The 13997-nt window shown below is 41.3% G+C and overlaps 1 protein-coding gene across 1 annotated transcript in view; it reads left to right on the top strand.

Annotated features, from left to right (window-relative positions):
- LOC124556047 (cytosolic carboxypeptidase 6-like) overlaps positions 1 to 11588 on the top strand; it is a 455209-nt gene extending 443621 nt beyond the window's left edge. Inside the window, exons 7-8 of the mRNA XM_047130080.1 lie at positions 11295 to 11391; positions 11531 to 11588. Of these exons, the coding sequence (XP_046986036.1) occupies positions 11295 to 11391; positions 11531 to 11588 (155 nt within the window). The remainder of the gene's footprint in view (positions 1 to 11294; positions 11392 to 11530) is intronic.
- The last annotated feature ends 2409 nt before the right edge of the window (positions 11589 to 13997 follow it).

Genomic DNA, 13997 nt, shown 5'->3' on the forward strand with positions numbered 1-13997 from the left:
ACATCTTCTTCTGTCGAGCAGCGTAACGGCTAAGTGGTAGCGAATATGACGTCCGCTGAATAACCATCGGTCCGTCCGTCCAGGCGACGTTTCTTCGTGTCTTTTATCTCCCCTCGAAAGACCGCTACAAAGGACCACTTCACGTCCGTTTGTCGGAGGTGTTTATTCGGTGTTTTAGCCAGTGTCGCGACGTTTCTAGGGCGGCGACTGACTGTTCCGTCTTTGATCTATGCTTCTAACGTTGGCAGAAACGTGACCAATGTCGACACACGTGCCGGCTTTCCATTGTTTCACCTCTACAATGCCGTGGTCGGGCATTGCCCTTTCGTACTCCTCCGCATCGCCAGATACGTCAAGCACGTGAGTTTAATATGCAGACAGTTCCTGGTGCATTGATCACTGATTTGCGAACAAACAGCATTGGTCGTTGTTCTCCTTAGAAGCATTACCTGTCTGCTCTGTCGTTGATCTGTCGAAGTACTGACTGGTTCTGCGCAAGCTCCGCTGGCCATCGGCCTTCTCACGTTGGGCAGAAACATGACGAATGTCACACACGCGTCGGCTTCCCTTTTTTGGCTGCTGCCGCTTCCGAATATTGTGGCTTAACGTGTGAAAGGTTCTAAAATGTTTCATATCAGCGCACCCTCCGTTACAGAGTGAAAATTTCATTCTGGTAACATCCCCCAGGCTGTGGCTAAGCCATGTCTAGGCAATATCGTTTCTTCCAGAAGTGGTAGTTCTGCAAGTTTTGCAGGAGAGCTTCTGTGAAGTTAGGAAGGTAGGAGACGAGTTACTGGCAGAAATAAAGCTGTCGGGCCGCCCCTGAGCTGTGTTTGGGTAGCTGAGTTCGTAGAGCACTTGCCCGTGAAGGGAAAAGGTCCCGAGTTCGAGTCTTGGTCCGGCACACAGTTTTAAACTTCAAGGGAGTTTCGGATTACGTCCTGTTCAGCGTAAATAACACTGAACACGACAATATCAAATCTGAGTAGAAAGTTCTCTACAAGATTTTTCTTACTCATAGACAGTGAAGTTCTTGCCTAAGGTGGTCAATATTACGACAGATCAACCGATTCCGGTTCTAGGTTCGGTACTGTTTAGGATGACAATCAAGTCTACGGAGGATGGTTAAATTTTGTGACAAGATAAGCAAAAGATTACTCAAGGTTGCTCATTTTCACAGTGGACAGCTGCTGGTGACCCAACAATTTTTCACCTCTGCGAGCGGCATTCACCTTTAGCTGTGGCGTGCTGTTGGCTGCAAGGCAGCTCTCGCCCCCCGAAAATTCTATTAAAAGCTAATAAAAATCTTTACTGATTTTATCAGCTGAATCTGTGCTACGTTTCCCGTTAGGTGAGAAAATATGTATTCATCCTTAGTCTGGAAAATATGGCAATATACACGTGCATAGATGGAGCAGCATGTATACTTCAACGCCCTCTCAGTTCTCTCAAGAACAATTAGCTATGACGCTGTTTCGTTTCTCCGCTATCGGAGCTCAACGACTCTTCAGCTAATTTCCAGCTGAATGTCAGCCAAAGTGAACACAGTGTTCACACAAAAAATTCTCTTTGGCGTCGTACAGAGCGTAATGCGCCCTGTTCTACTCTTCAAGCTGGTTCACAGGAAAATCCTGGAAGTTTTCGGTATTGCGTCTTTCATAGCAAACTGTCCTCCACCTGTGTTCTTTTGTGCTTCACATTGCCGCTTTTTCAGACCAATGGGAGCGTTCCTCACATCTTGTGGAAACAACCCCACCAATCGTAAAGGGCGTACATTTAAACTGCGTCGAAATATCGCCCCTGTTACTCCTTTCAAGTTTATTTTAGCCAATCGGACAATTTTTGCTCGCTCCTGACGCCTAAAACTTACGCACGTACATCACGAGCATACCACAGTTCTTTCACATTATCAACTGTGTGTCTAGCTTGTTTGTATCCATCTGGAAATTCCTCAAAGCAGCTTTCTAAAGAATTTCTCCATCGCAGGCAGCGGTGGGAGGCTACTTGCTTCCCTCACTGTATCGCCTTGCACGTTTGTAGTCTCTCTCCCTGCCGGTCACCAACCCCTGTTAGAAGCCATTTGTTGTATGCGGGCTGTGATGGTGCAACTCGCGCCCGCCCCCAAAGTAAAAATTTTCTTCCAGCAGCTTTTTTTCACCTTTTACTTATTGATATGCTGGATTTGTGTTCAGTGTGTTAATACCACCGAATCGAGTGTCTTCCCTTTCCGGCATTACCTACTGTACGTTTTGATATGCAAACCTACTCACTACCACCGAAGTATGTCAGGTGACATATCCATCTACTTATTACAATGTATAAATTCTCATGTAAGGTGCAAAATTGAGGTTCATTCAAGCTGCCAGCTTACACAACCACCTCCTTCTATGTTCAGTTGTGCGCTGGGTCAATCAACGGTTGAGAAATTGATTCCAGTCAGTGCAAAATTTTTCTCAGCTGCTGAATGTAGCAATTGTTCTATATTTATATTGATAAATTTCTATTTTAATATGGCATACTCAAACAGGTGTTCTTTCAGTCTCTGTATGTTTTTTCACTGCTATTGATTTTCTATGTACTACCTATTTCCGCACTAAAGTAATGTTTTTTCCAGAATTAAATACGTCTTTACTAATTATCTGATTTGATACAATTATTTAAACAATGGAAATCAGCTTTTGGCGTCATTGGCTGGGAGGCCCCTTATGGGGCAGGTCTGGCTGCTTTGGTGCAGGTCCTATTATATTCGACGCCACATTGGGCGCCGGCGCGCCAGTCCCTGAGCGGAGAAAATCTCCGACCCAGCCGGGAATCGAACCCGGGCCCCCTAGGACGACAGTCTTTCACGCTGACCATTCAGCTTTTGGGGCAGGCATTTAAACAATATGAAGCCTTTTCATTCTATTCAATGCTTGTCTATATTTTAATTTTAAATTTAAACAAACTAGTGAATCTCTATAAGTCTGTACCACTCATATATTTTAAATTTGAGACAATTTTTTTTACATCAAGACTTATGTTAAATGATGATGGAGATGTATTGATGTCGAAGGAAACCTTCATTTCAAGTTATCCCCTCCTTTTTCAATACTTATATCTTACTCTCAACCTTAATTTCTATGTCTGTCAATAGCTTCTATGGCAATTATAATTCAAGAAAGTTTCATCTCTTACAATAATTTATCAATTCATTTTACAATTAACAGCGTCCTTCCCATAACTTTACAAGCACAATTTGCTTCACAAAGATATTTATATCCCTTAAAAATCATAAACTAATGCTTTATAACTTTACAGAAGAAATACATTATTCATTGACTTTTACAAAAATATTAACTTCCCAATCCTACTAATTACCTTGCAAATATTAAATCAACAGCATTAAATTGCAAAACTCTTTTTTGTACATAATCTATACATTAACAAACACATTACATACTCTAATCTTAGCCTCCAAAGAAAATATCAGCATTTTGTTTTCGTAACTTAGATTTGTTGTCAAAATATGAAATACAAGAAAATATCGTGTACCTGTCAAGATTAAGAAACTCAAAAGTATTGTTCTCAAAATTCTGTTTCTTGTACAAAACTCTTCAAAAATTAAAGATTTTTAAACAACAATAAACTCTGTGTGTAAAAAAAATTTCAGTTTCATTTGATACTAGTCTCTCAAAGACAGTCTTTTCTCGTATATGTTCAACGTGGTTCGTTGAAGTCGTATCCTCTTCGGTATGTGCCTTGACGTGTCTCCTCTGAGTGTGGAATGGCGGTCGGCAGAGAGAAAGATTGTAGAAGATTTTAGTGTATCGTGAATGCTTGGTGGCCATCGTTCGATTCCGCATGTACCCATGGCGAAATTATATTAGAGATTTATTATTAGCAGCATAAAACTTATATTCTTCATCAATCCTCGAATCTTTATGCCAATCCATCGATGGTTAATTTGCCTCGCGTTTTCTGTACTAATAGCCATCTCTCGTCTCTGGGTGTGACATTTGAAAGTGTTGCAATTTGCCATAAGGTACAAATGGTTCAAATGGCTCTGAGCACTATGAGACTTAACTTCTGAGGTCATCAGTGCCCTAGAACTTAGAACTACCTAAACCTAACTAACCTAAGGACATCACACATATCCATGCCCGAGGCAGGATTCGAACCTGCGACCGTAGCGGTCGCGCGGCTCCAGACTGTGGCGCCTACAACTGCTCGGCTACTACAGCCGGCTTGCCATAAGGAATATCGGACTTTTGTACTGCTAGAACAGTTGAAATTGGATTCTTTGTTGATAGATAGATACAGTAATGGTTTTAAATGGGAAAGGATTTAGAAAGGTTTCTTGATTTCTTCTGGTCCAGGTCTTATTTCTTCCTTATTTTCTGTGTTGAATCTTCTGTTCTTGTTGCATCTTGTTGCCTTCTCGCTTGTGTCTTCGTTCTTCTCTGGATAGGGCATTGGGATTTAAGACCATCTTAACCTCGTTTTTGTATAATCCATTGTTATGGTATTTTCTTTCAAATCGTTGTGTATCCTTTATTGTTTGAGGCTGTCCTTCAGGATAGATTGGACAGCCTTCCATCCTGTTCTTGCTTATTCCCATTCAGTGCATGTTCCGCAGTTGCTCGATTCCGTATGGTATGACGATAATTTCAGCCATTCTGTGTCCTGGGTAACAGAATTGCGCCTCTTCTTCTTCCGGTGAATTCAAATTTTCGTTCCTTATCGATGTTACACGTCTTCCTCCATTCCGGTTTGGTGGGCATCCATCATGTCTCCTTATGCTGCTCTAACCAGTTAGCAGCAGTGCTAAGTGCTAAGTATCTATCACTTTAGCAAAACTGTTGTTATGAAGATTTCATGTGAACTTCACATGAATAAAAATCGCGTCGTGGTACATGTCGACTGTATCAAAGAATCGTCGTAGAACGCTATACTTTTCCACAGAGGTGTTATCCTCTTGGACTGTTGCTTTCACAAAGACAATTCATTTCGTCATCTCGAAAGCTGACGTACCTGGCACCCACACTCAGGGTGCCTTCCTCTCATGCCCAACCGTTCTACTCAGTTCAGCAGTCGATCTGACTGCAATTGATGATGCATCGTTCTTTATGACGTCGTGTGTAATACAACATTGTGCACACTTTTCTTCAACTTATATCCCCAAATTTCTCTAATTTACATATCATTACTACCTATCTTATCGCAACCTTTTCTTCCTTAAGATACGTTACAAGCTTTACAAACACTAAACTACTAAGAGACTTTACAAAAATTCCGTATTTAAACACACATAAATTCTCCTTGTTATACTCTTCATAAATTTACATCTTTTTTAACAGATTATTATCTTTTCACTCCATGCTATTTGTACATTTTCTTTTTCACTTTTTTCACTATTAGTATAAAGGTAACGGTTTCCTCATATTCATCGCGATGAACAGTAAGAGGAAAATTGATAGTAATGAAGGGTAGTGTATTAGTGTGTCGGTTTTCTTTTTTTCTGACCACAGGTACATCATATTACCATAAAAACGTCGCACCGTGACTTCGACTCCGGCGTCTTTTTCTCTGCAAGCTCTTCTTTTCGGCAAAGCTGTAACAGAACGTCAAAATACAATATATGTCTATTTCTTGTTTCCTTTTTAAAACTTTCTTCACTGTCCATTTCCATTGTACTAGAGCTTGTACTTTTATTAGTTGTGGTTATCCCTATCTCCTTATTGTAAGCAGTAATCTTTTATATTACTTCCCCCCCCCCCCCTTATTGAAATCAGCCCTGTGTTAAACTTACGTCCCTCTGTCTACATCCTTCCAAGAAATAACATGTTTCTCGCTTCCCCTCATAATTCCGTTCTCTCTTTTAATTCTTATCTCCTACCAATTTTTTATATCAATTTCCCTAACATCTCCATTTACTATCAACTTTTGGTAACTTCAGCAAATCATAAGTGCTTCTCATTTTGTTCAAAAATAACTCCTCAACAAAATGTTCACCGTCCACTGCGAAACAAACCACAAATGAATATTTCCTTTATACACAATTCTTTACACACATAATTTCTTGGCTTCCATTCGTCCAAAAAGCAAAAATGTCTTTCTTCCTACTTTACACTGCATGTTAAGAGAGAATTTACTATTATTTAGGCAAAATATCCACATGCTAACCTCTAGCTTTCTCCTTGCTTTCTGCACATTCCCCATAACACATTTCCTCGGCAGTAGAGTTACTTTAGTTCTTCCTTTATTGTTCTTCCCTCACAGCTGTTCTTTTTATAGCCTGAGAAAGTTAACCTATTTATTTTAATGAGATAAGTACAAATTAAAATTTTTTATTTGTATGCATTTTCTTAGCTTCCCTAGTCTTTGAATTCTTCACTTTGCTCTCATTGGACTCTGAATATTTCATACACCTAATTTTGCTTGTGGAGTAATATTTACTGTTTTACCCTTTATACACTTTCAAGTGAGTCACACGCTGCAAGCCCAATTATTTTTCTGTTTTTGGGTTAATCAATTCGACTGAATTATCATGAACCACCTTACTTACTTCCATAGGGCCTTTAGCCGGCCGCGGTGGCCGTGCGGTTCTAGGTGCTCCAGTCCGGAGCCGCGCTGCTGCTACGGTCGCAGGTTCGAATCCTGCCTCGGGCATGGATGTGTGTGATGTCCTTAGGTTAGTTAGATTTAAGTAGTTCTAAGTTCTATGGGACTGACGACCTCAGTAGTTAAGTCCCATAGTGCTCAGAGCCATTTGAACCATTTTTTGTGGCTCAGTAAACTGCTCTGTTATCGCGTCGTTCGCGTACCTTCGCAGGGTCTGCTGTGAACGCACACTACCTGCTCCGCTCACCTCTCTCAACTTTACTTCTACCATTTGCTTCTGTTTTGGATCGTAAAATACTCACGCAATATCTTGGGGATATACAAGTGGAATCTCATGACTTTTTTGTTTTTCTGCAACTGACACGGAAGATTGCATAACGGACTTGGTTGCCTCTGGATTTTTTTTCCACGACTATGTGAGATGACACTACTGATTCCGTCGCCTCATTACTGCTTTCTGTACGGTTCTCAATACACTGCTTCAGTTCTTTACGAAGCTGTTCATACTGCTGCTTATTTTTCGAGACGATGTTCACATTGCGTGTATCGAATCTTTTTAACGCGGCTTGCGTGACACTTTTTCTGACGTAGAGTTCCTCCAAGATTTGTTGCGCCTTACCAGACGCCTTACGTCCTAAATTATCGACTTTTTTTGTTGATATTAGACATAGCACCCTGCACCTGGTCAATGTCAGTACGCATATTTTTCTGATCGGCCTTAAGCGATTGAATTAGTTCATGCGAGTCTGTCGCCTCTTTCCGGATTTCAATAAACTGTTTATTAACTTCCGTTCGCAATTTTTGCTGATCTTTGCGAACTTTTTCGAACCCAGGATTTGTTTCATATTTGAGAGCATTCAAAGCAGCATTTGTTTCTGTTTTTAACTCTGCTAATCTAACATTAATTTCTGTTTTTATGTCTGCTAAGCCTGTTCTCATCGTTTCACTTGTTTGCTTGACAACAATAGTGAGTTGCTTCAACATTGCAAACGCACTATCAGACGCTTCGCCATCGTCATCTGTCACCATTTGGTGTAAATTTTGCCGTTCGCGTCTTTCATGTAACGTCTCACCGACTTCTGTGCATAGTGCTGACGTACTTACACATACTCATTACGTAGGAGACTGTCCCGTTTGATTCAGAATCTGCTTCTGAACCACTAAATCCGTCACCTGTTCGGTCTTATGCGCTCCCATCCTGAGATACCGATCGCGAAACTGACACCATTCCCTCTGCATCGTAACTTCGTTCGGTTTCGTGACATGCATTCGATACATTTTGTTGTACATCATTTTCTGTCCTATCAAGATCTTGCCCTGAATGCGGTGATCTACGCCCGTCCTCCATCTCAGACCGTCTAACTGACCTCTGCCTTTCACGATTTGCGCTAGCCTGAGCCCTAATCAACATGAAGATACACGACCTGACACGTTTACAAAATATCATAGAAAGTATCTTATGACATTAACGCATCATTGTCAACACCCATCACAATTTGTGGGTACTCTAATCAACTAAACAACGCCGTGAATAACTTCGCGCGCGCCAGGAAGGTCATGCACAAACTACTTTTACTAAAAAGACAAAAAAAAATTATCATAAATTTTTTTCTTAGTACCAAATTTTAATTACTCTTTTATATTTGACTAATTGCCAACGTGGCAGAGCAGTTGCCATCCTGACAGGTCGCCGTTATCTGACACTCGACTTCTTTTCACATTCGTTGGACATCAGTAAAAACTCCCTGTTACTGCGTTAGCCTCATTGGAATAAATTACTGGGGTTAGGAGTGGACCGTTATCCTATGACAGAGCACATGGGTGTTTAGCTGTAAAATTTGTTTAATATCTTAGTTGTTTTCAAACAAGCACACGGGTCTACATAGATTTTGACATGACAATTTCAGGGCAGTCGTCAAGATAATGTATTAAGTCCTGTTTAGCATAAATAACACTGAACACAACGATATCAGATTTGAATTGAAGGATCTCTACAAGATTTCTCGAACTTGTAGACAGTGAAATACTTGTCTAAGGTGGTCAACATTACGACAAATCATCTGTTTCCGGTTCCTAGTTCGGTACTATTTAGGATGATAATCAAGTCTACGGAGGATGGTTAGTTTTTGCGACAAAATGAGCAAAAGATTACTCAATATTTCTCATTTTCACATTGGACGCCAGCTGGTGATCCAATAATTTTACATCTCTGTGAGTGGCATTCACCATTAGCTGTAATGTGCTGTCAGCTGCATGGCTGCTCTCGCCCTCTGTTCAAATGTTCAAATGTGTGTGAAATCTTATGGGACTTAACTTATAAGGTCATCAGTCCCTATGCTTACACACTACTTAACCTAAATTATCAAAAGGGCAAACACATACAGCCATGCCCGAGGGAGGACTCTAACCTCCTCCGGGACCAGCCGTACAGTCCATGACTGCAGCGCGCTAGACCGCTCGGCTAATCCCGTGCGGTTCTCGCCCTCTGAAAATCGTATAAAGAGCTAATAAAAATCTTTACTGGTTTTATCAGCTGAAACTGTCCTACGTTTCCCATTAGGCGAGAAAACATTCATTAATCCCTAGTCTGAAAAATATGGCATTATTCACGTGAATAGATGGAGCAGTACGTATACTTCAACACCCTCTCAGTTCTTGCAAGAACAATTAACTACGTGGCTGTTTCGTTTCTCCGCTATCGGAGCTCAACGAGTCTTCAGCTAATTTCTAGCTCAGTGTCAGCCAAAGTGAACGCAGTGTTCACATGAAAATTACTCCTTTGGTGTCGTAAAGAGCGTGATGCGCTCTGTTCTACACTTGACGCTGGTTCAGAGGAGATTCCTCGAAGTTTTCGATATTGTGTCTTTCGTAGCAAACTGTACCCCACCTGTGTCCTTTCGTGCTTCTGATCACAGCTTTTTCAGACCAATGGGAGCGTTTCTCACATCTTGTGGAAACTACCCCGCCAAACGTAAAGGACCCCTTTTACTCCTTCCGCGTTTATTTCAGCCCCTTGCATATTTTGTGCCCACTCCTGACACCTAAAAAAAAAAAAAATGGTTCAAATGGCTCTGAGCACTATGGGACTTAACTTCTGAGGTCATCAGTCCCCTAGGACTTACAACGACTTAAACCTAACTAACCTAAGGACAGCACACACATCCATGCCAGAGGCAGGATTCGAACCTGCGACCGTAGCGGTCGCGCGGTTCCAGACTGTAGCGCCTAGAACCGCTCGGCCACCTCGGCCGGCGACACCTAAAAGTTCCATGCGTACTTCACGAGTGCACCAGAGGTCTTTCACATGATCGACTGTATATCTGGATTGTTTACATCCATATGAAAATTCCTCAACGCAGTTTTATAATGAATTTTTCCATCGCAGGCAGCGCTGGCCACTACCAGCTTCCCTCGCTGTATTGCGTGGCTCACTCGTTGTCTCTCTCACTGCGGGTCACCAACTCTTGTCAGAACCCTATTGTTGTATGCGAGTTGTGATGGTGCAACTCGCATCTGCCCCCAAACTAAAACGTTTCTTCGAGCAGTTTATTCACCTTTCACTCACTGACATGCAGAATTCGTGTTTGGTGTGTTAATACCGTCGAATCGAGTGTCATCCGTTTTTGGCCTTACCTACTATACGTTTTGATAGGCAAATCTGCTCACTACCACCAAAGTATGTCAGGTGACATTTCCGTCTACTTCTTATGGCGTTAAAACCTCATGTAAGGTATGAAACTGGCGTTCATTCAAGTTGTCAGCTTACACAGTGAATGAACCATTTCCTTCCTCCCATCGTCTTAACATATGGTGAGGTCTCTCAAGTCGCCAGTTACCTGTTGTCGAGGTCCAGATCTTAAAGACAATGAACATTGACGATCGGGAAGACTCACTATGTTACGTTTCAAGTTGCTCAGGGAGAAGAATAAAACATTCTCCATGGAAAGTCAAACGGCCGATATGCTCGGCCTATACCATTCCAAGGGCCAAAACATATATCCACGAAAAACGGACGAGAAGGGTATTTATAATGAACTGACCGTTGTACTGTGCAGCAGCCATACTGATTAGAATAGTATTTAGAAAAAATGATGTAAATGTATACTCCAAATATAAAGGAAACGAGGCTCGAATCGCTTCTGCGAGCAGTTCTTGAGTGCTGCACGAGTATTTATGATTTCTACCACGTCAAGCTAAAGAAAGATATCAAAGCAGTTCAGGGGCGTGTCAAAAATATTTACCGGTTGGTCCGATAAGTAAGAGAGTGTTACAGGAATCCTCCATGAGCTCAGATGGGGAGCGCTGTTGAGGACATTTCGAGAACTAGCATTCTTTAGATGTAATGCCGAACGATTTGGCCAATTAAGAGAGATTGGATCCTTCGACGTATTGGTTGTTGGCTTTTGTCTTGGGGTCTCAGGCTTGCATTCGTTTGATGATTTTTCTGACGTTTCTCCAGCATGAGTGGCTCGCACAGCCAAAGATTCAACCTCCGTTGCTGGCAGCCGGTGGTACGCGATTCTTTGGTAATGTCAGTCACTTGTGTTGGCTAAATTTTCAAAAATGTCAAACGAACATCGACCGAAGATCCTGTGAAAGAAGACAACAGGCACTATGTCAACAAGTGGCCACGAAAGCCTCAACAATTTAGTATTAGGACTTTCGCTCCGGCCGAGTTTTCCTGAGCGGTGCAGACTGCCGACTGGGCCGTAACGTGGCGCGTGCCTTCCTCGACTACTATCGCGCTGTGGGCGTCGTCACATCACCACCTGCTGCCGCCACGCCGGCCTCGTCGGCCCGCCGTCGCTCGCGCCGCCCCCGCCGCCCTCGCTCCAGGCCGCCACGCGCCGCCACAGGTACCAGCCACACTGCACGTTACAACTGTGTTTCATCTCATTCACTATTCATTACTATGCACGTATATTTGCAGTATTTTATCATTTATACCGCACATATTTATTTATAATTTAGTCATTTACTTTACCTGATAAGACTATGGCTTCAAGGCTCTTCTTACATTTACACAAAAATATTACAATGTGGCAAATATATTATCTGTACATAACAGTAAGTAATAATAATAATAATAATAATAGTAATAACAAACGTCCCTCTACTAATGTCAGACACCAGCACATATCCCAAATCAGGCTGTGAAGCGGCTGCAAGAACAAAAACTTCATCCTTCGCTCTGTTGGCAACTGCAGGAGGCAGTTGTAGCTCTTACAGACAACTGTTGGCTGTATGCGCTGAAACTGTATGTTACACATTTTTGACTCGCTTTTCACGTCTTCGGAAATACCATCTTTGATTATGTTATTATGGTTCGAAAATGGGTCTCGTCCCGAAACCAGTCATCGAGAGACTAAAAAAAAGTAAAATTTGCAACTTTGGACTGGTCTTTCGTTGTACTAAATAATGATGGTGATACATATGGTACTGAATATGCAGTGTAGCCCAGTTATCGTGAGCATTACAAACATTTTTTGTCCAAAAGCAAAATAAAAAGTATAACAAGAAAATTTGGTTCACTTACCATGGAGACATTTACCAACACTTTCCCTTTTTGTAACTCTGTTCATTACGAAGAAATGAACAAAACTAGGTCTCTCTTAAATTGTACCCAATATTTTTAACTTGATGATTAATTAAGTTCCTCAAAACCCATTCAGAAACGTATCACAGTGTGTCTTTCATGTAGACATTACGTTACTAAATGTGTAAAAAGATACTGACCTTGACCCTCCTGAACTAGCGAACATTTGTTTACAATCAGCTTCAATAAATGGACGAATTAACGTTTCCCGTGTACCACCACTCTGTGTCAATAATGAAGTGGCAAACGCAGTTTTGTGTTACATTTTCAATAACGGCACATTTACGTGAATTGTACACTATGATAAGCTTGTGAACAGGCGTTGAGGAGAGTGAGTGGATTACGAATTAAGAATAATCGTTGCTGCCTTAAAAAATAGTATTCCTGTTAATATCTTCGTTATGAACAACGTTACAAGAAATGCAGCATGCTCGTTATAATACCACTTACGGCTGAACAACATTTGCCTGATGGATTTTTTTAAATTTTCGCTCTGGACTTAAAGTTTTTTGAGATGGCAGAGATAAATGGGACACCATTATTGCACTAAAATGCAAACAAACTAAATGTGCTTAAATTATGGTAGTCCAACAATTGTACTATCTCGGTCATATAATCAAGAGAATGGAAATAAAAACAAAGCTAACGCGTTTAAATACAAAGGAATAGAAACTACATACTGTCTCACCCACACTATCTACAGCGAAAGGTGCCTTTTCTATTACACTGAACCGAAAAATTTCAGTTCCATAATGAAATTCGAAATTCTCTAAGCTTCAGAAACGGTAATATTATAAGGAAATATAGAATATCAACAACATCTGATAAGAACATAACTAAATATTATTAGACCGTTCTCTGACGAAAGTGCGTAGCTGACTTATCCAGAGAAATCAGACAATTCACAGGCATTCACAATAACAGTAGAGAATGCTGATTAAATTTGTACCCCCATTCCAAGAGTATTAAACCAGATGAATTTATAGGACATACAACTGAGTTTTATGAAACCAAGAGTTCAGCAAAGACAGAGCCTTCCTAATGGATTGGGGAAATGTAAAATATTATAAAATTCGTAGGGACTGCACAAGAAGATATAAAAAACAAGAAAGTAATTTTATTTAGAGTTCATCAATTGCAAGGAAATACAGAAGAAGCGGACCGCGGCCACTTGGTCTATAGCACGGATAAAGCTCACAGGAAATGAATGGGCTCAGAGGAAGATTAATCAACGGTTCTAGGGACCGTTAGCAGTCCTAAATGGATTTATTTGTAAACCAAAACAATAATAAATACAGTAATTAACACACAGCAATACAAGAATGTCAGTGTCATTGACGCTTTGTAACCTTCTTGACATGCCTGCCGAATGTGAGTAATAAAGCATCAGTTCAGTAGAAATAAAACCTCGAGTAGTTGATCCAGGGAAGAGCGCCGTGTCCGACAGAAAGTGAAGCACCAAGAAGGGGAAGAGGAAACGAAATGAAACTTCATGGACTGAGAGGGTATGAACTGAGACAAATCTGCAGGTCCTTCTGCTTTCAGAAACCTCACTTCCATATTCCTATGGCAATCAGTTCCCCCTGACATGTTCGAATACAGAAACAGAAGACTCTTAAAAAAACAACACGTTCACTCACCCCACTTTTACCGTTATCGCGGCAAACCGGAACTGCCGATGACGTAGCATCCGAGGTGTCCTTACAAGGAATGGCAGTCGCTGACGTTGAAAAATCTCGGACGCCAAAGTGTAGAGGTGTCAGAACCCAATTCTTCCTCCACTGCTGATGTATGTCGCCAT

Source organism: Schistocerca americana, chromosome X, assembly GCF_021461395.2.
Source record: "Schistocerca americana isolate TAMUIC-IGC-003095 chromosome X, iqSchAmer2.1, whole genome shotgun sequence".
Lineage (NCBI taxonomy): Eukaryota > Metazoa > Arthropoda > Insecta > Orthoptera > Acrididae > Schistocerca > Schistocerca americana.